Source organism: Phaethon lepturus, unplaced genomic scaffold (assembly GCF_000687285.1).
Source record: "Phaethon lepturus isolate BGI_N335 unplaced genomic scaffold, ASM68728v1 scaffold11541, whole genome shotgun sequence".
Lineage (NCBI taxonomy): Eukaryota > Metazoa > Chordata > Aves > Phaethontiformes > Phaethontidae > Phaethon > Phaethon lepturus.
Window position 1 is genome coordinate 22,195 of NW_010518468.1, and position 25,162 is coordinate 47,356.

Consider the following 25,162-nt stretch of genomic DNA (forward strand, 5'->3'; position numbering starts at 1 on the left):
GGTGAGGAAACAAGGAGGAAGAAAGAGGAGAGAATACAAAAGAGAATACCAAATTTCAAAAGGCCAAGAGGAGAAGGCAACTTCTGAAGACTTTGCATAGTAAGAGGCTGCTCAGCGTCACTATGAAATACATCCATTTGCAGGCTAGATGAGAATCCATCAGGCTATTTAGGCCATCCTAACCCTTAGTGATTATCAGTGTTAGAATTTAAGTAAATATTCTTTCAGCTTAATTACAAGGAAAGAAACATAGGAGATAGGAATAGAACAGTAGCATAATTCCCAAACAACTTCAGGCTATCAACAAACCCTGCAGTGAAACGACCAAATGGAGAAGAGCACATGACACAAGTGGACTGAGAACAAGGAAGCTCAGTCAGTCTGATTTGCATGACTGGCCTGATGCAGGAGCTGGAGACCAAAGCGTCTCCTCTGGAGGGAGTGAATTCATCAGTTCACAGATGTCCTGGGTGAAGGACAACAGGGCGTGGCTGCTTTTATACATAACATATTCCCTCACATATGTCTGTTGCTCAAAACACAAAGAACAATGATTTGAAAGGGATCCCGATAAAAGGCCAAACTCAAACCTCAGCCTAAGTTAAGGCACATTTTTCTCAGTCAAGAAGGACTAGTTCAATCCTCACTGGTGGGATAAGCACACCAGGCTTTTCTCACTTCCCTTTCACTAAAAATGACTATCCTAAGCACTAGTGCTCACAGTTGAATATTTTGACTCCTATGCCTTTTTATACTACTAGAAGCAGTCCAAACAGTGCTCTTGTAGCCTGCCAAAAAATTTGCCAGCATGAAATAGGAATTTCATCTTGAGGAACAGGACAAATAGGCACACAAGGCATTTGAAAAGGTCAGCATTAACATTTAAGTGAAACCAGGAAATTAACTATTTTCCTGCAGAGATGAAGACACCAGATTACCTTACAAATAGCCAGCTGCAGCATTTCAAAACTTGCAAAACGTAGAGAAAAAAGAGAAATGTAGAGAAACAGAAAACAAAAACAGAAAACAAAGGAATAGCAATAGTATTAAGTCTCTACAATAAAGATTTTAGCCCATCAATACTGCTACCTCAAAAGGCAATGGCATATAGAGAAATTTGGAAACTATACAGTGATTTTCTTTACGGATCTCTGAAAGAGTGAGAAGAGAGGTCTAACAGCTGCATTCAATCAAAGAGACAGCGACGCATGAATGAGCAAACTGTACTCAAAAGACAATTTATACAAATTTGGCAGGAGGACACCTTTGCTTCTGTCAGTTTTGGATACCCTGCTTGTAGGCTTCGGTCATGAACTCATCGCTAGTGTGTCCAAAGTCTCCAGATTTTTGATTTTGGAAGCAAAGATTTGCCAGGCACACCCTGATGGCATTTGTCAGAGGGGAGTAAGCTTCCTTTTAATAGCTAAGGTACCTGAAATTCAAGCTCTAGTCTTCATAATGCAGACTAATTAACATGCTAACAAAAACAAGAGTATTATGCATGTCCCAACATGCTTAATTACCTTTTGTTGCCCGTCTTATAATTTTCATGTCATCCTGTAGAGAAGCACAGGAGGGTGAGAACTCCCTCTCTAACACCATGGCTTCAATCCTAAGAGCATAGCTGGAGCACATAAACAAACAGGTTTAGAACTGACAGCCAAAAGAGAACACTTATCATGAACAGAATAAACCTACTATCTCCTTACTTTGGCACCTGGATTAGTAAATACATGAAGGAATCAGCTTGAGACAGTTTTGATACATCTCCATCAAAGGCTTTTAATTTCTTTACCTAGAAAAGAGAAAAAAACACTAGCAAAGAATTTTATGAAAGACCAAGATTATCTTGACTTTGGGGAGGAAACACCTTGAAAAGCAGTAAATTTAACAGGAGGCATTAGAGACTCCACTCAGTGAGTGACTGAATGGGTCCACTGTCCAAGCTTCTGTAATTTGCACACACCCCAATCACAAAAAAATAAAACCAGTAACATCACTCTTCTCCCAAAAACCTAGCTACACAGTCCAGCAGAAAAAAATATGATGCCATCGTTCTGATTGGTGATTCTGATTTCTGATCAATGATTGCTCTCATCACTATGTTTAGGACACAGCTGTTCCAGTTTTCCCAGGAGAATTGGCTCTTTTCTTTCTGGTCTGGTCCATTTGCTGTTCTCTAGCTGTTTGCCCAGGAAATAGCTGCTTAAGTGATGATCTAAAAAATGATCCTCGAGACTGTGATTAACAACTGTGATATACACTTGGGCATAGCTTGAAGTTAACCGTGTTCAGCATTTCCAGTGTAGGACTGGCTAGATCTCTTTGTCACAATGCAGCTGAAGTTTAAGTTATGGGTTTTTTTCCCAGATACTTGCTTCAACCATTTCCTCTAAAACTCTCTTAAGGGATAAACTTCATGCTCTTGACTTGGTATTTTTTTCATTCATATGAAATATTTTAAAGATAAATGCAAGCTTGCATTTATGTTAGTTGTTGTCAGTACTTTGAGAACACTATTTACATGCAAAGGAAATATCACTGCATTAATTTTGTCGATCTTCCTTCTCAGCTCCACCAAAATCCATATATTTGCATGATCTGGAAGCCACTGATCTGCCCACATACTTACTATTTGTTTATATAGAAGAACTGGAAAATACACGAACATATGTTTAAGTGTAACTGGAATTTCTTCTACGTCTTCCAACACAGCAACTGTGTCCAAAAGCAGAGCTCACTCTCAATTACACTATTTCTTCATTCAACCAACAAGTTCCCACCCAGCTTAAGCCCATTCACAACCACATTTACACAGATGGTCGTCAGTTTTAGAAAGCATATTAAGCTGTCCTGGAGAGAGGCACACTATATCAGGGTATCAACAGTTATCAGGTTGCCATGATTTGGCAAGATATCCACAGGGCTTTTAAAGCATCAGGCTCCAAATTATTCACTTAATTTATTTTCTGCTTTCACAGTAAAAAAGAGTAACTGACTTGCAGTGGAAGACAACATACACTACGCTAAATCAGGGATTTAAAATAAATTTTGGATTAGCAGAAGAAAAGGATTCTTTTAACAGCTTTGTTGTGCTTTATTCCCATTCTTTTTTCACATCATTAAAAAAAACAAAAATGTTGAGAGCACATTAAGAAAGAAAAAAAAAAATTACAACTTAAACCCAGAATAGAAAAAACCCCTTCCTTTTCAAATGAAAAAAAAAAAACCCAGGCAAAATAACCAACAGAAACTTATGACTGAGAAAGAGAATTCTAATCAAAGAGCAAATTTTCTTCATTCAGTCTCCTCCATTTCCTAACACACATCCCTCCCCCCCATTTAACTCAAGACACTCAGACAAAAGCTCCTTCTAAAGATAAACAGCATACCCATTTTTTTGAGGCCTGAGAAAACTCCTAATTTACAGAGTCATTCAAGAAGTCTGCCAACAAAAAACAGGAAAGACCAGACTTGACATTCCTGGTATTTCTAAGGTGTTAAATGAGCAAGAAACAAAACCAAAACAAACACTTTTTGTTACACCATGAAGTGGGGAGTGGGAGACATCTACTATGTCAGTCTTTGCAGGTGTTCTTTAACCTAGCTTCCAAAAAATAGTGGTCTGCAACCTGAACAACAAAAATTGCAAATTCTCCAACTTCATTTTAGTATGTTGCAAATCTCAAAGTTTGCCTGAAAAGGATACAGGCATTCAGACGGAGGCGGGGAGCGGGTGCGGGCGGACGGATGACAAAAAGGAGCCCACCAAAACACCCACTTCAAAATCAAGATCATATAAACCTCAGGCAATTATAGGAAGATGCAATTTTAAGATGTAAATGCACAAAAGGTGAGCAACAAGAAATCCTGAGATACTCACAGGAATATCAACTTATTCATGCTACCTGTACTATATTTAAATATACTTTCAACAGTAACTAGCAATCAGTGTTATCTATGAGGACTGTTAATTTTACAGACGCTGGATGAAATCCTCTTTCTTCTACCCTATTATATTAGGAAACGTGCTTGGAGTGGTACAAAGGAGTGCTAAATCCCAGGATTCATCCAGAAGAGGAACTTTCCTATACATGCACAATAGAAGACATTGACAAGGCTGCCTTCTGACGGTAGGATGGGGTGTGAATGTCACCATGCAAGAAGCTTTGGGCAGTAGTCAACCCAAAAGACAGTCTGTGTAATCAGCCTTAAAACAAAGATGTGCTCACCACCTGGTTACACTTTTTCCAGCCCACATCAGCTATCTTAACCCCCCTTTGTCTTTGTCTTAGATGTCCAAAACTACCTTTATAAGAAGCAGCAAAGAAGCTCACCTGGCAAGCCCAAAACCCCTGCAAGATGAGGACAGTGACCCATTCCACAAACAGACAAAACAGAAACACAAGAGAGTTACAAAGGTCCTTTTCATCCTGGAATTCAGCACAGCATAGCCTGGTTCTCCATATGTGTCACAGGAGACTAAATCCTCTGTTAACTTGGCCATATAACAGTACATACTCTGGGGAGTAGCTAAGGTAAAGTTAGGACAACAATTTATTTTGTGTTGTCTATTACAAATTTCGTAATTGAAAAAGAACAGTTATCTCACCATAAAGCAGAAAAGAAAAAGTTATTTGGCTTAATTGACACTACCTGTAAACTAAAAGAACAGCTTCTGAAAGCTAAAAACTACTGAAACTCATTTTGGATGGCTGGCCCTACATGTTGCAAGGGAGGCTACTCAAAAGCTCATGGGATTGGCCTCTTCTCTCCGCAGCCATGTTGTCCATGTCTTTCCAAAGAGAACTGAGATTCTGAGGCTCCTAGAAGCGGGGGTCAAATTCAAATACTAAATGCAGCCAGGAACTGCAAGGAAACTATGGGGATTGCAATAAAGTTCACTATTTATCATGTTAACACAAATAGTACACAGGTAAATAATTAGTCTGAGAATGCAAAAGAGCTAAAAAAATGTGGCTGATTTTAAAATCACAATGAATAACTCTATCAGTTCTGGCCTTGACCTCCTCTCTTCAAGCATAACAAAATCTCTTCCACGACAGTATGCAGTCACGTACCAAGATATGGTGGCATAATGTATACATGCAAGAGAGCATAATTACATTGTATGCTCAGTTTTGTATTACTCAAATTGGGCGCAGAGCTACTAATTTAATTTTTCATTATATTTGTATATGGAATATGCATTTGCACTGTCCATGCATGCCCATGCACACTAAATCAGATTTTAGATACAGAAGGTTCTCACATATGTAATTTGCTTCATTTTAAAAACAGTTATGAAACAGAGAAAGCCTGATCTTTGACTTGATTTGTGAACAATTGGAGTAGATACGCCTATTACAAGTATCTCATTATTCCTCACAGACAGCAAAGCTACTGCATTCAGACCACTCAAGCTTTCAGTCATTTTTGAGCTACCAGTAGCATTTACTTACAAACAGTGGGATTTTACTTTATGGTGTAAAACAGGTATGTTGCACTCCTATGCAAGATCTTTGAAGGAAGGTATAAATCAGCACACCTCTCATCTTCATATATGCTCGTAACTGTTTCCCCACATTCCGACCAAATAAGTCAAATATCCCCCACATTACAAATAAGTAAGTAAAGACAAGTGCAATGGTCCAGAGGACTAAACATTTTCTCTGTTGGGTTTTTTTTTTAATATTTCCATGCCACTGCAAACATTCAGGGCACTAAAGAAAAACGGAGTTAAAATATACTAAAACCCCAAAAGGCATCACAATGGAATCCAACTACAAGGGCATGTGGGAAAGCAGCTAGTGTATTAGCCGGGGAGGCACCACGGGGCACATGCCTGGGCAGTGGCAAACCTCTATGAACAAATGATGAAAAACCTGCAGCTACCGTAAGGGGCAAAAAAGGAAGCAGAAGATGAAAGCTATGAAGGATGGTCAGCCATATACAGCACTGGCTGAGGAAAGGAGGGGGCAGTTAACTACACAAATGTGGTTTGGAAAGGGTAGAGCTGACAGACAGAAACAGTTCCAGTAAAGCAGGTGACCCATGACTAGGGTTTTAAAGCAGAATATACGAGCAAAGGACAGGCTTCAGACGTTATAAAGGAAGTTAAGACGTATTGATTACCTGGGCGTGCATGTGTGTGAGTGAGCTGATAAGCAGTATGATATGCTCTCTTCTGCATGTATTTGAAGTACAAATTCTGGCTATCCTCGTTAAACACTGGACTCTCTCAATGTTTACCAGTCTGGGCCTGCTGAAGAGTGCAATGATATGCACATAAAAGTAGCTAAAAGGTTCTCCTCTGCTTTGGTCAGGATGCCAGTAAATGACAGCTGTCAGCCATTTTAACAGGATATCGTTAAGAAACAGCTAGGGATCTTTTTAGAAGTGATATAGCAGAGAAGGCCATTGCTTCAGTCAAGACGAAGACTCCCTGGAAAAAAACATGAGCTGCAAAAGGGATGAACCAGAGCAGATTCCAAATAGGCATTTCTTCCTCTTACAAAACTGTGAACCACAGTAAGGTACAAACAGCAGGACTTCTAACAAGGCTTACACAAATCAGTGATCTTATCTTACTTGTTAAAGTATTGGGAATTTTTATACCTTTTCTTAGTCTTTTTTTTTTTAACCACTGTATGATGGCTAGGATGGTGCCACACCCCCAGCCCTGAACAAAACATTGAGTGGAACCTTGCAGCAAGCTCCAGGTTTGCCAACTTCAAGAACTTATCAAGTTTTTCAAATTAAACATTTGAAAATACCAAAATGTTTTCAGTTTGACAAAAGACTTCGCAGCAATGCCAGTATTTCAATAACGGTCTTACTCAGTTTGACAAAAGCATCCAGCAAAAAAAGCCAGTATTTGCCATTTATACACAAGAATCCCAACAGCTTTAATAGCCATTGTGATTTTTCGTAGAAATAAAAAATTTTTCTTTGAAAATTACTAGTAGTGACACCTATTTCTGCATGTGAACAGAGCTGCCACATTACCATACTGCAAAAAAGAAAGAATAATTTTGAAGACAACAGATGTTAAATGTATTTGCTAGCCAAAGTACTTGGCCTCCATTGTCAAAAAGCTGTTCCATCTCAAAGACGCTGGAACGTCCATTAGGTATCTGAGATAATATGGACTGAAATGGTGTAAAATACGTCACATAGGTCAAACTGGTCACAAGGGTGACCAGTCATTCAGGTAATGTGACTATATATCACAACACTTCTAGATAAGATAAAATTGGGAGTATGAAGCCAGTGTTTATTCATACTAGATAACCTGTAAAGGTTGTCAGTAAAAAAAGAAGAAACGTGACGGTCCAGTGTTGCCCGTTCTACAGCTATGGCCAGGAATGGTGTTCCTCTCTCCCTCCTTTCACTTTTACAGACTAAGGATTTATGGTACCATATAAAAGAAAAATGTAGAAGACATCTCCAAACACAATTATTGAGGTGGAGCACATGCCTGGCAGGGTGTACTTGGCCCTCATTCCACCCTGCAAGACAACTGTGCTACTGGGAAATGTGACTGTAAATACCTGAGCTGTTAAAGAAGAGTATACTAAGAACTGCAGAAGCCCACCCATGGTTACACTAATACACTTAGCACTGGTAACTGAGTAACAACTAACCTTTTAGGATCTGACTGCTTAAGTCTCTACTCAGAGTAATTCTCAACCCCTACAACAACAAAGCAGGTCTTTGGGAGAACAGGAAGTATCCAAGGGTAATCCCAGGGAACCCTTGCTGAGGATGGGTGCAACATTCTGCGGAGACAGGCCAATGTGATGACACCTTGCCAAAGCCATCTCCTGTGATACAACCACCAGATCAAAAAGAAATTAGGGACTACTAAACAGAACAGAGAACAGCAGAACAAATAACACCACTTAATCTGATATCTCTAGTGATTTTGGATTATTTGTATGTGGAGAGGGACTCTATAGTTCTGACGGCTTCCCTTTAGCTCTGATGGCTTCACCTTAGCAAAGAGTGAATCACTACTCCAGGAGAAAGGTATTCAGACTAAGAGGCAGGTAATAAACTAACAAAAAAGAAGGGGACATACAAGGAGAACAATGAACATACATTTCGGGGAAAAATTGCTGAGAAAGACAAAGGACAAAAGCTGAGTGTCCTAAAGAGAATGAATTTTTTAACTGACTACACTAAAATTTTAGGAGCCACAGTAGTGAAATAGTTATTGGACCCACTTATTCTTTGAACACTTGAAGCATGAGGACGTTGAAGGCACTGAAACATTTCTCCCTACCAGCAAAAGCATCAGTTCCTCACACTCAGGATATTCTCCCTGTCCTGCCCCCCCCGACCCCAGCTCTCGCTGGGAAAACTCCCAAGAAATTAAACAATTATGGGGAGAATAACAAAGGGAAAGGGGGGTCTTTCCTTTTCCTGACAGTGAGCAATGAGATCTCTGAAGCATGGACCTAATTAAAAACATACAAATACCTGCACGATGAGAACAAGCCTTTTTCCAGCCTTCCCTTGGGAACAGCAACAAATCTAACGTCTAATGCCTCTTAATTTCTAATACTCCTCTGCACGATAAAATCTCTTCTATTAATTTCTTAAGCGCCTCCTTGAAAGCACTTCTTAAGTGCTCTGGCCCCTCTATCTTGAGGGGCAGGCCTGTTGTCAAATCATCTACTAGGAAATAAATACACCTTTTCACTCTTAGCAACACCTACTGGATATCTAAAGCATCTAGCTGAGTATTGCAGATAAAATTCTGGTAAAATTCAACAACTTACATTACAGATCTAGCTGAATGACAGTATTTATACCACACAGAAGTACGCTATTTGAAAAATTTTCTATAAAATAGAAAATAACAACCAAGATCTAAACAAGAAAGAGGTAAAAAAGAAAAAATACCTTTCTTTCAATCTACTTTGCTGAATATACACAAAGCAAACTAGGAGTCACTTTCTTTTAAGTTGATACTTCACTGTTCTCCTATGTCTGAGTCTTTCAGAGGAAGGAGATAAATTCTGTTTAAATACAGGAATATGTATTGAAATTGAAACAAAGAGGGGGGAACAGTTTTGAGCTCCCAGAACTAAAGTCACCTCTTTTTTTCAGATTAATTACATTTCAACTTTTTCATATCCCCCAACTCTAAAAAATATATTAATCAAATATAATAATACAACACTGTTTTTACAAGATTCCCTGCAAAAGCAGCCCAATTTAGGGTTATACATTTGTGTGCTGGTTTTGGCTGGGACAGAGTTAATTTTCTTCACAGCAGCTAGTGCGGGGCTATGGTTTGGATTTGTGCTGGAAACAGTGTTGATAACACAGGGATGTTTTCCTTCTTGCTGAGCAGTGCTTGCACAGAGCCAAGGCCTTTTCTGCTGCTCACCCCACCCCACCAGTGAGTAGGCTGGGGGTGCACAAAGAGTTGGGAGGGGACACAGCCAGGACAGCTTACCCAAACTGACCCCAGGGATATTCCACACCATATGACATCAAGCTCAGCATATAAAGCTGGGGGAAGAAGGAGGAAGGGGAGGGACATTCGGGGCAATGGTGTTTGTCTTCCCAAGTAACTGTTATGCATGATGAAGCCCTGCTTCCCTGGGGATGGCTGAACACCTGCCTGCTGATGGGTAGTGGTGAGTGAATTCCTTGTTTTGCTTTGCTTGCGCACACGGCTTTTGCTTTACCTGTTAAAGTATCTTTATCTCAACCCACGAGTTTTCTCACTTTTACTCTTCCAATTCTCTCTCCCATCCCACCGGGGGGAATGAGGGAGCAGCTGTGTTGTGCTTGGTTGCCAGCTGAGGTTAAACCACAACAGTCCTTTTTAGCACCCAGGATGGGGCTTGAAGGGTTTGAGATAACAACAGGTTTGATTGGCATGTGCTAGATCATATTTATAGCCGTTATTGCTGTTTAGCTATTAATTGGCAGGTTCCTGCTCTTGCCACAGGTTTGCTTGCCTTACTGTATATTAGAGTCTAGTGCTCGTTAGTGGCTGCTTTTTGCTTTCGCTGCTTGCTCTAGTGCTGTACTGCTTATCCTCTGACTCTGCTGTGCCAGGGAACACTGATAACAGCAATGGCCCAGCACCTGGGCTGGCAGACGGTCAGGGCATCACTGCTGTTTCTGTGCTGCTGTGCTGGGACAGGCTGGAACTCCACTCTGAACTCAAGTCAAAGGGACTGTGACCTGTGGATTAGTCCACGCAGGAGCAGGACACACCGAAGTGTCTGTGGCCGTGGTTATGTCTGTGCCACCGCAGGTATATCTCTGAAGGCATTGTGGCCCAAAGATAAGTCCACATTGGAGAAGGTACACCTTGAAGCATCCGTGGCTGTGGATAAGTCCATGCTGCAGCACATACACCTTGAAACATCAGTGGCTGTGCATGAGGTCATGCTGGAGCACCTCAAAGCGTGTGGCCATGGCTAAGCCCATGATAGAGCAGGTACTCCCCTAGAGGGACTGCAGACATGGGTATGGCCATGTTGGAGCAGGTTTACTTCTGAAGGGGCTGGAACTGTGGGTAAGGTATATCTCTGAAGGCATTGTGGCCCATGAAGAAGGCCATGCTGGAACAGGCGGACTTCTAAGTGACTGTGGCTGTGGGTAAGCCTATGCCACAGCACGTATACCCCTGAAAAGATTGTGGCTCACAGATAAGGCTCCACTTGGAGCAGGTACTAAGGGACTGCAGTCTGTGGATAAGTCCAAGCTGGAGCAGGGGCAAGGGGAGGAATTGATTGCAACGTTACACCTGATGGTCTGGTCCAAAGGGGCCAGGGGTGGAGAATGTAATGGAAATACCTTTACATTGTTGTAACCCATGATTTGAGCTGCATGTTATAGGAATTACTATAGGAATCACCTGAACCAATGGAGGACAAGCCTTTCAAGAAGCAGTGGAAGTACAGTGGCAGCCCGACCTGAGCTGGTGTCGGTGCCAGTAACTCCACACAACACACCACTTCTCCTGTCCTCAGTAACCACCATAACAGATGGAGCATAAATGGATTAAATGAAGTCAATGGACATTTTGTGGACATTTTACAGGGGTGATGCATAGACTATAGGAATGATATCTGTGCATTATATCAAAGCATGGGATGGGGCGGGAGGTTAATGAGGATGTATTGGATAGTGTGGCACCTGAACATGATGTAAATGGTATGGAGTAAGGAGTGGAGACCGTGCTGGTTTTGGCTGGGATAGAGTTAATTTTCTTCACAGCAGCTAGTACGGGGGTATGGTTTGGATTTATGCTGGAAACAGTGTTGATAACACAGGGGTGTTTGCATTAGTGCTTACACAAAGTCAAGGCCTTTTCTCCTTCTCAACCCACCCCACCAGTGAGTTGGCTGGGGATGCACAAGAAGTTAGGAAGGGGACACAGCTGGGACAGCTGACCAAAGGGATATTCCATACCATATGACATCATGCTCAGCATATAAAGCTGGGGGAAGAAGAAGGAAGCAGGGGGACATTCAGAGCAATGGCGTTTGTCTTCCCAAGCAACTGTTACGTGTGATGGAGCCCTGCTTCCCTGGGGATGGCTGAATACCTGCCTGCTGATGGGTAGTGGTGAGTGAATTCCTTGTCTTGCTTTGCTTGCGTGCGCAACTTTTGCTTTACCTGTTAAAGTGTCTTTATCTCAACCCACGAGTTTTCTCACTTTTACTCTTCTGATTCTCTCCCCCATCCCACCATGGGGGAAGTGAGGGAGCAGCTGTGTCATCCTTGGTTGCTGGCTGGGGTTAAACCACAACAATTTGACAGCAAAATAATACAACGTCTTTTGCTGTTGACTGTATCTGAGATTTGCTTGCTGTGCAGAGGAAACAGTGCTTTGACAGTATGACCTTGAAGTGGTAAAGCATGCGAGTTGAGGCCGATCTCTACTTGGACATTAACTAGCAATTTCCCAGGTTTCAGCCATCACTTTGATGTGAAGCACTCAAGCAATTCTAATGCTAATTTTGTCAAGTTTGTGGTATACATTTCTCTCAAGTACATACAAATGGGTCAGTGCAAATACATGAGCAGACAAGGAACTGTGCATCATTAAGCAGAGCTCCTGGGTCAGTCAATGAAGCTTCACCTCTTTAATCATGTGAATGGACTTGAAGGTTGGGCCTGGGAGAGGAGAAAGCAGCACTTGCACGTTGGTCATATGGTGAGTGTGGAGACATTGCAGAAGGTGCTGCTGGTAATTTTGTGCCTTGTAACATGTCTCCTTTGGAGCACTAAGCCATGTTACCAAATTCTATGGGTGCTGCACAGCAGAGCAGCCTTTCTGCCCTGTTGGAATCCAAAGACTCGGGCCCAGGAGCAGGCAGATCCCAGATGCACCAAGCAGACAGCAAACCAGAAGGCAGAAGAGACAGTAGCATAGGGCTACCAATATTAAACTCGCAGGCACTGCAATGGGAAAGCATGCAGCAGGTGCCAAAGAAGTGAAACTTAATTTGTGTGCTGTAGGATATACTTTGATTCTGAGTTTTCTGACTCTCCCAGAGCAGAGTTATCCACACAGGAGGGTTCCAGGTCTTGCTAAATTTTTTATGGGACAAAAAGGACACCATAAGGGACATCAGAGAAAAAAAAATACCTTATCACTACTTTCATTAAGAAGCACCTTAAAAGTAGGTGAAATTACTTGATGTGAAGGCAATGACTACACTGCAACCTCAACACCACATGTCAAATGCAGATTAAACCTTTGCACTCAGTGGTTTCCCATCCCCTGGCCTTAGGAAGGCTTTGGGCTTCCTCTTTTGCAGACCTTCATGTTGGAATCCCAGGCAGTAGAACTCTACAAAAAAATAAGTTCCATGTAAATTAATTATTTACCTCCTCTGCTTCTGGTAATAATTTAAGAAATTCATGCAGCAGTTCAGAACTATAGGGCTCACTTCTTCCATGATAAATATCTTCAATGATGGAATCAGCAGACCTTGAAAAAACAATTGAGCATACACATTTCTAACACTTGCAGGGTGAACAGTTACACAAATTGAAAAAAACATGCCTGGGCTACTCAAAGGAATTATAATGAGCTTGTGTATCAGTGTCCACAGCAGCATTGTTCTTAAGACCACTTCCAGTGATGCCTTTACTGAACAGCGATATTATCAGTGAATGGAGATAGCATTGAAACAGCTTGCTCGTAACAAAAAAATTCCTTGCCTTACCCCTTTCTATTAATTCTTTATAAAGAAAGGAAGCCAATGAAAAGCAGCTCTCATACAGTATTACTTGAGATATACGGGCTTCCCTTAACTATACCTGAAAACTCACCTCAACTGGTTAACAGTATCAAACTCTAAATGTTTGGTGCTAAGTCATAATGGAACTCAAAACTAAACATATTAGAAAACAAATAATGAAAGGTAGTTACTTATGACAAACCTGTATAGAACTGTAAACTCCACATGGAACAAACCACAATATACAATACATTTGATGAGAACTACAAAGAATTTCCCACATCTGTAGCTTGCACTAGCTGCATGGAAAAAATAAAATCTTACTTTTTGAATTGTTTGAGAAATATCCCAATGTTCATACTTCTTTTTGCATCCAAAATGGAAACCTGAGAGAGAAAGCAAGAGAGATTAATCTACCAATACCTGAGAAAATAGCATATAATGCAGGTATCATTTCTTAAATTGCTACAGATAACTGTTTGCAGTTGCCACCAAATCACAGACCAAATGAACAGAGAGTCACTTCTTATCAAACATCATATATTACAGAACTAGTTTTTACCAGGGAAATGGACGGCACACCCACAACACCTTTTTCCAAGTGAAGCAAAAAAAACATAGCAACATTTATAGAAGGAAGGAATCAAGATAAGTTCTATTTCATTATAAAGTAAAAACATTCTTCTTGCTTATTTCATAACTCTGCATCTGCAAAATGTTGCTTATCAAGTAATACACTGTATTGCATTCAAAGGCCCCACGGTTAGTAAGCACCACACTTCAAACCCCACGTATTTCAGAGGTTTTGTAGCAAATGTGACGATGGGCTTTCTAAGCAAAAGTCAGTATGCACTACTGATTTCATTCATGCAAACTAACAGCCATGCTGATCCATGGAAAGATAAGTAAGTTGATCTTCAATCAAAACCTGGAGACAGATAATGCTCAAATCTATTTGCTTTATCTAGAGGCAAACAGAAACCCATAATGAAATAACAGTCTCCCCTCACTTTATAATTTAAAGTTCATTTGTTATATCACCTTACATGTACAATCCTGGAGATTAAGCGGAGGAGGAAAAAAAAATATTAAATTTTTTTCTCTAGTTTATTTTTTAAAAATTTGTAAATAAAATGTTAATTCTTTTTATTCTATTTTTAATTCCTGTAACAGCATACAAGTTCAAACCCGAGATGTTTGTCCTGTTTTAGTGAATCATGTCCTTAAGGTTAAAATTCTACCACAGCTATTTTGGTGATAACAGCTACAAAAGTCATGAGATATACAAGGACAAGAGAATTGTTTCACGTTAACAGTGCCACCCGACAGCTACAATAAAACAACTCAGTACACACAGATGTTCAAGACTGCTGTGGGACTCACATGGTGTGAGGTTTTGACAACTGGAAAGACGTCTTGACCTCTGTGAGAGTGCACGAATTAGAAATACATATATAAATGCAATGTTGGCATCATCACGAAAATGAATTAGCCTGCAGTCAGTTGGTGACAGTGAAAATATAGGTATGATTAATGTGCTATCCTCAACATACACCCAGGAGACAGCCACCTCATCTGCTGAAGAGAGTGAATCAAATTCAGAAGTTTTCTGAAATTTTGGAATTTCCTCTCTTCTGAAACCAGCAAAGACTAGAAAACACAGGAAATATCAGTGTATTGGTTCTAATTAGATGATTGCTAGCCTGAAGCCCTTCAGTTTTAGCATACGCAAAGATAAGAGGACAGATTGTGGTTTATCCTCCTGTTATCTTAGGAGTTGAGAGGCCCCCAACAGATCATTAAGGGAAAGCCCCTTAACATAGGACAGGTTCAACTATTTCTCCCCTGCAGTATCTAATCTTTTTCAAATGTTTTACTGCAAGGACCTCTCACTGACCTCTCAAACTGCAGCCCCAGTCTCCAGTTGCTCTGGTCACTCCCTAATTCTCTGACTTCTCTGTACTACTTTAAGCCTATGAGCTTTGCCATCACAATCTGGCTTTTGGTTTGTTGGGTTTTTTTAAAGCATATTCATAGTTGCCCTTCTGTACATACTATTTTCAGTCACAGTAAGTAACTGTTACAATAAGACCGATCATCAGTCGGGTAAACCTTTGGTTTCCATGGCAAAACTCAGATTTACAGTACAACCTCAAACAAAACCAGAGATTTTTTTAACATCTTCCCTTGAAGAAAAACAACAGATGGCAACATATACAGCTGCACTTGCCTTATCAGCACAACATAAAAATGTCATACCTGTTCTTAAGTACAAGAATCCTATATACACTTCCCACTCTGTATATGACTGTACTCTATTTTTTCTCTATTTCTTGTTCAAGCACACAATCAAAACACATGGCTCAGTTTTAGGCAACTCTTTGATTGATGTCCACTTCAAGATTATCAAGTGTTTGAAAAAGCTCTCATTACTTAACTACCTTCAAGGAGTCTCCAGATGACAGCATGAGGAAGAAAAAAGGGGAACTTAGCAGATATTCCATAAATACAAGTTCCTACTCCTTGCACACAAATACGGTATCTTCCACCTCGCATTCAGTTGCATATTAGATTCATAATCTTAGCCTTAACATCTGTTTGCAATGTCTACTCTTCTTCCTCACTGAGCTTTCATTCGATTTTGTCCTTGCAGAAAGCTGTCTGCATATGACTTCCTACCAAGCTGTTGCTTTTTACCCTTTAAACATTACTCCAGCTTTTTATAAATTCTGCTCAGTCTGCTCCTATCTTCTATTCATACACACCTTCAGCACTGGTGCCAGCACAGCGTGTTCCAAATCTCTGTTTGCCCCCTAAGGAGATTTTAAAGTGCTGTCCACCAGTAACACCCCTGGACTTTTGACTCAAAAAGTTACACTGGACTGTAATTAAGTATTGGGAACAGACTTCCCTAGTCTCACTGGGATTCTCTATAGCAAAGAAAACTCTTACACGGTTTCTTATTATTTACTTTAGATAAATTCAGGTGAGATTTCTGCATTCTCATCTTCTTCAGTTCTCCTGCCAAAGAAAACTATAAAATTTTTGTTTATCTTAGTCTGGAAATACAGTTCTCTCAGATACTTTGCACCATCTCAACACCTGCACTTTGCCAGCCAAATGCAAGTGTCACTGCCTCACGCACTTGCCACCTTCATAAACAGTGCAAACTTCAACGCAAGGACAGCTGATTCACCCAAGAATCTGCTTCTCATCACCATAGCATTCAACTCGGCGTATTTCTGAAATTGGCAGCAGGCACTGATCGTGTAGGTTAGTAACAGCATCAGTTTGACAAATGTTAATCCACCACTGAAATATTCACTGGTTTAGATGCATTAAGGGAAGGGGGAAATCTGCTTGAGTACCACAGTGAAGTTGCGATTGATGGTAAGAGGAAATCTACTCCCGGACTCTGACACAATAAACACAAAAGATTCAGAGGAGTGTTCTGGGAGACACAAAAAGCCTCACATCAATACTGACTTTGTAGTGACTGCAGAAATGCAATAGGAGTTTCTTGCCATGAGACTGTCAATGAGGAAAGGAACATGGCAAAGTGGATTTATGATAGATTAGTGAAAGCAAAACATTATAGGTATTCTTTGGATAAGAACGATTGTGTTTCACATGGTGGGATACAGTTTACAAACTACAGCAAGCATGGAACAGCCTCGTGGCACAGGCTCGGTGCTGGAGGTTAGGAAGGAGATAAACAACTTCCCACCTCAGCTTCCGCTTCACTTTACAACACACCAACCATCACTGTTGAGTTTAATATTTTGGCCTCTACTCTCCAAGCCACATGCACTGCCTGGAGTGGTTGAGGAAAGGTGCATTTCCACAGTACGGCAGAGTAAACCTAGCAGCTTGCTACAGGGCTGTCCGGCTCCATGTCACCCTCCCTTGTCACGTTCCAGGCCTGCTTTTTCCCTTAGGCAGGCACTGGTACTCATCTCATTGGTTTTTGCTGTGTTAGTCCTCTGCTGGATTAACAGGTTGAATCAGCTCTCAAGAAGGTGGAATGAGCATCAGAGCCAGCACAGAGAAAACAGAGAGAGGGCATGGCTAGGAGAGGGGAGAAGACACATCCTGTTCACCCCTTCCCTCTGCCTTTTCTCTCCTCCTCTCACTAACCCCCTGCACAGGCTCTGGAATTCACTGCACCCTTTCGCAAGGCATCAAAGCTCACTAAAGTAGCAGAAAACTACTCCAGTAGAAAACAAACAAAAAACCCCAACAGCATTCTGCTGAGCTACTTAAATCTGTTTACAGCGGGTCCTATGTCTGCCAGAGCCACTGTACAGATGGTGGGAGGTGAGGGACAGGAGCAGAGGGACTGTTCGAAGGAGAAAGCAAGACCAGTCCCCTTGGCTGGCAACAAGCTGTTCTGCCCACTTCACTGCCAGGCTAGCTATAGCACAGGTCAGCGTACATTGTGCCATACTGTGACACCACTAAAGGATGGGGAAAGTAAATTGGTGCATAAACTTAACTCTACACCCCCTATTTTTCAGAGGCTCAAATTACATGAAAGCATAGAGCAAATTAAACCTTTAGTCAAGGAAACATGTTAATTAATCTCCTAAGGGTTTGGGTGATGGATTGTTTACAAAAAGGAAAGCATTTGCTGTAGGAGTTTGACTCAAATCTCAGAAGGGGCTTCTGTTACAATGACGTTGTTTAGAGCTAAGCCTCCAGAATTGGGATTCAATAACCTGAGTTGGGCATCTAAATTCCCTGCATAAATCGCTGGCAAGTGACGAATTAAAAGGACATGCAGTCTTGTAAGCTCCTACATGAAGAGCGAGGTTTTTCCAAAACTGCTCATGATCTCATGATCAACAGTGATCTGTGGAAAAGGTATGAACCCCCTATCTCCATCGCAGTCTCTGGGGGAGTGCTCTCACTCTGAAGAGTCACTCTTCACCACTTCCACTGAAGCTACACCACCGCACCGAGAGGAACCTCACTGAGCCAAAAGAGCAGACTCTCTCTGGCCAGGCACTTTTGTACAGCACTTCAGACATGTGTTGTTTTTTTCAGATTTGGATCTAAGTAATACTTGAATTTATGCACTTGAAGTCATCTTGAAAAATCACTGTTGGCATACTATGCCAACTAGACTAATTCCACTATTTAAACTCCAACGAACATTTTTCACTGCTAGTCCATAAAGCACTTTCTAAAATCAATTGTGTTTTACACAAAAGGAATACAGGTACTGAAATACAAAATCTTGTCCACCTTCCTCTGCCAGGCCAGCAACGCAGCCAGGGGCAGAACTACAGCTTCCTCAGCCCCACGCTAACACGCTCTTCACAAGGTCACATGGATGCTCTGTACTTCAGCCTGTCCCCAACTCCTTTCAACCTCCGTAGGTTTTACTACAGTGAACTGAGGATAACCATCATACATTAAAGTGAGCAGCAGCTGACAGCACCTATGACGGAAATCACAAACATTGCCTACGCCTCAGACCTCCATACTCTTGCTGAATGGTGCCTGTAGTAACGTTAAGCATGTGAGCTGTTGCGTATCTGTGCTTCCGCACTTCCAGTAACACATAGCACTTCAGGATCGTCTCCTTCCCCCCTTGCTAAGCAGCTAGTACTGCCAAGTCCATTAACACACAAGAAATTGCTCATCGCTGTCTGACACGCTGCTGCAGCACGGCTGACAAAGCTTAGCGACGGAGCTGGACATTTTGTCACTTCAATAGCGTAACCCAGAGGCACCTCCTGTTGCCTCACCGCCTGCCACGTGCAAAGGCACCACGGGAGCCCTCAACCCGGGTGGACAGGGATCAAGCAGTAGAGATGCACTGGACCCCCGTATCAGCTCCAGACGGATGCACAAAAACAGTAACTTGTAGCAAGGCAGGTTTTTGTTTCCAAGGCACTGTATCTTGGAGAAGCCCTTATTTGCAGGCCTGTAATTTTAATCTCTAACACTCCTCTTAAGGTGGACACTGGGACATCTCCCCAGGATGTCCCAAGTTTCAAGCTGTACATGAAAACGTGTGAGTTCTGGAGCACGCTGGGGTTTTCTCTGCCCCAGCTACTGTACACTAGTGCCCACATTCAGTTGAAACTTATCACCGTTTTTACTATAACTAGAACTTCATCGCACAGCAGTCTTGAGAGGGGGAGCTTCTAAGGAAACACATGGGGCAGGAGTTGTGTACATCTGTATGCAGCACAGGAAGTCCACTCACTGCAATCGTGATTCAAAGATTAACATAGCCTGAAAACAGCACAGAGATTAATGACTACCTCTGACGATGGCCCCAATGACTCCTTCCCAATGTCAGGGTTCCAGAGTCTGCAATACACATGCCTGTTTTAAACCTCTTATTTTAGTCTACGTACAACATGCACACTATCAGTACGTTGGTTTCTCACCTTGTCCCTGCTGATCCTACTTTGACACCTCCTGAGTCCTTCAAGATACCATCAAGTCCCTATTTTCTCACCAAAAACTGATACATGGTTACATCTCTTAACCCCATGCTCTCTGTATTTTGTTTACAAGCTAACATGTATGTAGACACGCACCGGTGATTAAATCTGCATTTCATCCCTCCAATTACTTCACAGAAAGATCACTTCAGACAATTCAATTCAGGCTTCACAAAGAGGCTGTCTATAAATCAGGATTTAAGAACTGGAAAAGCTACTTATCGATTCACTGGAGAGTGTTTGAACCAGAAAGTGCTTGGTATATACCTTCTCACCACCAGAACAGAAATCAGTAACAATCTTCAGGCCTTCTTGGAAGGTTATTCTAGTACCCAGAGAAAGAGCGATGGGTGAAATAAAGTTTTCATTAGCAGGAAAGCAACGTTTATGAAAGCTGAAACTTTAAAATTATCTCAAATAACAAATTCCCTTAATCACTACATTATGTTTTATTTCCTCGCTGCCATACTGGTACTTCCCTTCCTGATGTCTCTAGGACATCAAGGGTGCATACAGCATTAACCCTTGCAACAGGCTTCCCTTCCCTCCCTCCTGGTGCATGTTTGCCTGTAGAACATTTTGTTTGCACAATAGACACTGTGGAAGAGCTGAAGAGAAAAGTTACAATACACCTATGTTTCACACTGAAAACTCCAGGGCTATCCAACATGAGGAAATATGGATGCCTTCAGCTCCCTCCGCTTATTTATATTTATTTTAACAGGTGACCAAATCACAGTTAGCATTCTGAAAAACAAATGTGTGCCACTAAGCAGAAAGAGTTTATCCTCCCTGTCGTTCCCCTCTCCTTCAAATCAAGACAAATTTGCCATAAGGATGAAAGATGACAGAGAAAGAAACAAAGGCGAGTCAGAATTCACACCAATTCCTACAGCATTATGTAAAAGAGAGGTTTTACTTCAATTCTTACCTCCTCTTTAGTCTCTTTAAATGAAGACTTTAAAGATCGACTTCGGGGGTCCTGGGGCTTGGTTTCTTCCTGCTGCCCAAAAAGTTCCTCGATTGTCTTTGTATCAATCTGATACTGCGGTCTCGCAGCAATCGTCCAGATATTGTTTTTACCGCGGACTTGTTCTTCAGGGATAGTTTTCCAGAAAAAGCTCCGCATTCGTTTTTTTTTGCCGTGGTTGTCATGCCCATTTATCAGCTGTGGAGGCAGAGGTATGTTTGGCCCAGGCAGTGGAGGAGGGGGTGGTGGAGGTGGTGGTGGCACCCCCGGGGGGAGCGGAGGGGCTGGAGGTGCCCCTGCGAGGGGACATGGCGGAGGGGGCAGTGGTGCTGCAGGCTGAGAAAGCTGAGATGCCGGCGTCGTATCCTCATTCATTAATCCCGTTGCAACTGGAATAGCCCCATTTTCTTTATCATTGACCAAGGAGAGACAATTCATAACATGCATTTTATGGCCTCTCCGAAGAGGAGAGTGTTACTTCCTTGGATCGGTTTGAAACGTTGAATAGCGAGCGCAGCAGCAACTGGTATCATGCGCTCTCAAGCTCTAGTCTGCCAGCAGCCGCAACACAAGAGGGGACTGTACCATCTCCGCAACCTACAACAAAGGACAACAGGGACACTCAGATCAGAGAGACTGGATATTGTCCCTCGCACTGAAAAGCCACTAAAATTAAGGTATAACAGCTATCAGGTTTTTAATCCAGAAAGGAAATGTAGTGAATCAAAAGTCTTTCCCAGGACAATCACATAAATTTATCCACACCAAGATTTCAAATAGCTTTGGGTACCTAGATTTCAAGAACATATATAAAAATAAGAATACCACTTAAATGGCCCACAGTAGATACTGAACCCACCTATTAATGCCAGCTCAGTGCAATTTCCTATGAGAATATCTTGATCTCAAATTATTAAAACAAACAAATATTATTCCACTCCTAATTTTAGGCGTTTTTTTTTTTAAAGATGATTACACACAGTGAGAAAATGTAAGTAACTAACTATGGTACTGGATTAACTGGATCAAACAGACCCTGTTGAAAACCTTTTAATTCATGCCTTAAATCCAAGCTGCATTAAAGCAACAAACAATATGTTGATGATTTAACAATCAGGCTTAATGCACTGCTTTTTTGCCTTCATATTTTTCACAAAATTGTAAATAAGGGGAAAATTGTGTGCGGTCCCTAAACTCTCTATGTTGACTGAGCATAAACTTAAGAGTATTTGCATTTTACCATTACTGGTCTGGTTACACTACATCCCAAAATGCACTAAGAGAAGACAGACCACGGTTTGATTAAGCTGCCCCTTATAATTTATTTCAGTATCTAGGTTAACAAAGCCAGTTATAAGCTGAGAAAGAGGGGGAAAGGACAGGGGAGCTGATAGGAACAGTAACCTACACATCCTAAGCACTGTACATATGCAAAGCTTTAAACATTTAAGAAAGCTTTTACATCTAGACTACCTCATGAAGCAGTTTAACAGGAATCACAATAGTTTTGAGCAATTTTTCTTATACTGTCACCTACTAAATGAAGATGTTGTTATTGACAGTAAAGCTTCAAGTAAGAGCATGACTTCCGCAAAAAGCACAATTTTGACAAGCCAATGCTATTAAAACAGATTTACTTCATAAGTCTCAAAGAAAACAAATTAAGGTGTTTCAAATACAGACCAATGAAGAATCCCATGGTTTTATGGAAATTTGTAAGCTATCTCAAAAAACATTGGTACCACACAATACAAATATAGATAGAAGAAAGCCAGCCCCTGATCAAAAATCAGTTGCAGGAAAACTCAACAGAAAAAGCTGAAGTAATGCACTGGCACAAGAACAGTATCAAGTCAGAAATCTGGCACCGATTTCATCGTATGCCTCTTCAGCACGGTTCACATAGAGCTAATAGCAACCCAGATCAATTTGACATTGTATAATAGTGATGAAAAACCTTTGCTATCTTTGCCAGAGATCCATCATCAGAGTGTACAGGAACAAACAGACCCAAGTCACAGAAACAAGCCTTAGGGCAAATTCGCTCTTGGTCTGCAAGAACTCTGCCACTCACAGCTTCACTGAAATCAATGGAAACAGACACAAAATGAACCACTGTACCTTTTCTTCTCAAAAGCTTGCATAGGTAGCAACGAACTCCTCTTTCCTGCTTCAGATTTTCTAACCTTATGTTATCAAGGTATTTGCAAGACTAGAAAACATACATAAAGATCTGTATGAGGTTTAAGTCATGGAAGGATGGAAAATATATTAATGGCAGGGTAAAAAGGGGAAGGGCTACAAAGAAAGTAGATCAGGATAGAGGATTTCAAATTTAAATCAGCATTAATACCCAGTTGCTATTACAGAGCTCTGTATGTTCATGCCTCTCCTCCCAAGTTCATGATCATAGAAGCAGAGAAGCATAAAAAAGCAGGTGCAAGGTGGTGGAAAGAGATTAACCACTCAAAGCAATTAAGTGTTGCATTAATTTAAAGAAATACTCAACTAGGAAAAAATCTTCTCCTCCCTACCACTTATTTAAAAATGGAAAATGTATTAGCTAGTCTTCCACCATTACAAAGCAGTATTCAACAGTTATTATTTTCTAACTTGGGTTCCCACAGATTTGAAAACAAAACAAAAAAAAGACAGACGAGAAAGACAGACAGACTGACCAACCATAGCCCTGGGCAATGTGCAAGAACCTCATTTTGAAACTTCCAATAAATCTAGATGCTTTAAGAAAAATGGGATCAAATCCTAATGAAACAAAGTTGTAGGCGATGAATCATCAGAGTCCCAGCGCTAACACACAAGAGTGGAAAACGACTGATCTCAGACCTGAGCACTTCTGAGTTAGACAAGGGACACTCCTAGTGAAAGGAGTGGAGAATGCAAGGGGAAGAAAACATCCCAACCTAGATGTAAAGATAGATAGATAGAACAGGAAAAACCATTCTCAAGCCAACGAGCCCTGTACTGTTTTGGATGAGGTAACCGTCACCCAGAACCAGGAAAAGGGAAGAATCAGCATTTGGAAGGAAGGCGTGAAAGGAAAAGCACAGCATAAAGGCTGGTATTCAGCTTTATCTTCTGACAGATAAGCATGATGCAGGTGACAGAGGTCACCTGCCTGTAAGAGTAGGGCAGTCTCAAGTTACCAGATACCAGAAGACTGATCAAAATTCCCTTCTGCCGCCTCTCGCTGGAGCGGCTCGAAGATGTTACCAGCGCCCTCGCCATTACCGTGGGTGGGAGAGGAGAGAAGCTGGTAGCCAGGATGGGCTCTGGGCCGCTCGTTGCTGGTGCCTCCAAGCAGGAAGTACAGCGAGAAGAGGTGGGGAACAAGGCAGCCGTTCCCACTGTGAACGACAGATTACTGAGAGACGCCAGGACTGGGATGCGTAATAAAAACCAAGCAAAATTTTAACTCCTAAGAAGCCTCTCCGCACTTTCCAAAGGATCAAAGAGAAGAAAAAGAAAGGGATCCAAGAACAAACATTTAAGATGTCTCAATTATGCTTAATTATTGCACGTTTGTTATCCAAAACAGCTCAAGAAGTGCAAGAGCTCTAAAGTAACATCTTTACTGCACGTTTTAATTGTGTCCATATTTGGCATAAAATTTTATTTCTTTGTCCCATTCATTGTTTTAGCCAACCTAATGTAACTTGGAAATGTATTTCAAAGTTAGAGGGTGGGGCCAACTTTCTCCCCAGGTAAGAAGACAAACGCTCTACAGTAATTTGTTTCTTGCAAAAAAGGCAGTTGCCACTGAGACAGACATATATTATATTTGCATACACAAATTAACAGGTGAAATGCACGATGCGCTGAAGGGCATCTCATAATTCATACTGCAAGATATTACTCCCTTTAACTCAACGCCTTATGTTCTCTGCTGCCCACGTTCTGTGTCAGGCGTCCTCCAAATTCTCACGAGAACAACGCCGATTCTGACACCAAAGCCCAACCACACTATTTGGATGTCTGGGTCTCAACAACAGCTATACAAAAAGGTAAACGGAGCCAACCAGTTGCTAAATGCAGATAAAGAAATTGCAAACACTGCCTCATATAACTAGCCGCTGATCTTGCCAATACCCGTGGGTTACAAAGAAGATGCAGCTCGTGCTATCGCAGCAACTTGGTGCTTAACCACTTAATGCACCCAGCAGGATACCTGATGCGGCAGGACCTCCCTGCCAGCCAGCCGGGCTGGGAAGGGAGCCCCATGCAGGTTCCCCGCACAAGCCAGACGGGCCACAGACAGAAGACACCCGCGGCCGGCAGAGACCTCGCGGGTTTTGTCAGGGGGGCTCAATTCCAGCTGCGTTTTGCTCAGGGCTCCTGGCCGCTGCGCTCACCCCGCTACGGGGAAGGGGATGCCAGAGGAACAGCCTTACCACCTCGTTTTCCACCCGGAGCGGGTCTTTGCCCAGGGCGCGCATGAAAGGCGGGCAGCACGCCAACGCGCCTGCGGCCGGGACCACTCGAGGGCC

The 25,162-nt window shown here is 41.8% G+C and overlaps 1 protein-coding gene across 1 annotated transcript in view; it reads right to left on the minus strand.

Moving 5' to 3' along the window:
• FHDC1 (FH2 domain containing 1) overlaps positions 1–21,104 on the minus strand; it is a 33,294-nt gene extending 12,190 nt beyond the window's left edge. Inside the window, exons 1-5 of the mRNA XM_010296741.1 lie at positions 20,619–21,104; positions 13,551–13,612; positions 12,871–12,973; positions 1,710–1,795; positions 1,524–1,624 (exon numbers count right to left, since the gene is read on the minus strand). Coding sequence (XP_010295043.1) covers positions 1,524–1,624; positions 1,710–1,795; positions 12,871–12,973; positions 13,551–13,612; positions 20,619–21,104 — 838 coding nt within the window. The remainder of the gene's footprint in view (positions 1–1,523; positions 1,625–1,709; positions 1,796–12,870; positions 12,974–13,550; positions 13,613–20,618) is intronic.
• Between the last annotated feature and the right edge of the window lie 4,058 nt (positions 21,105–25,162).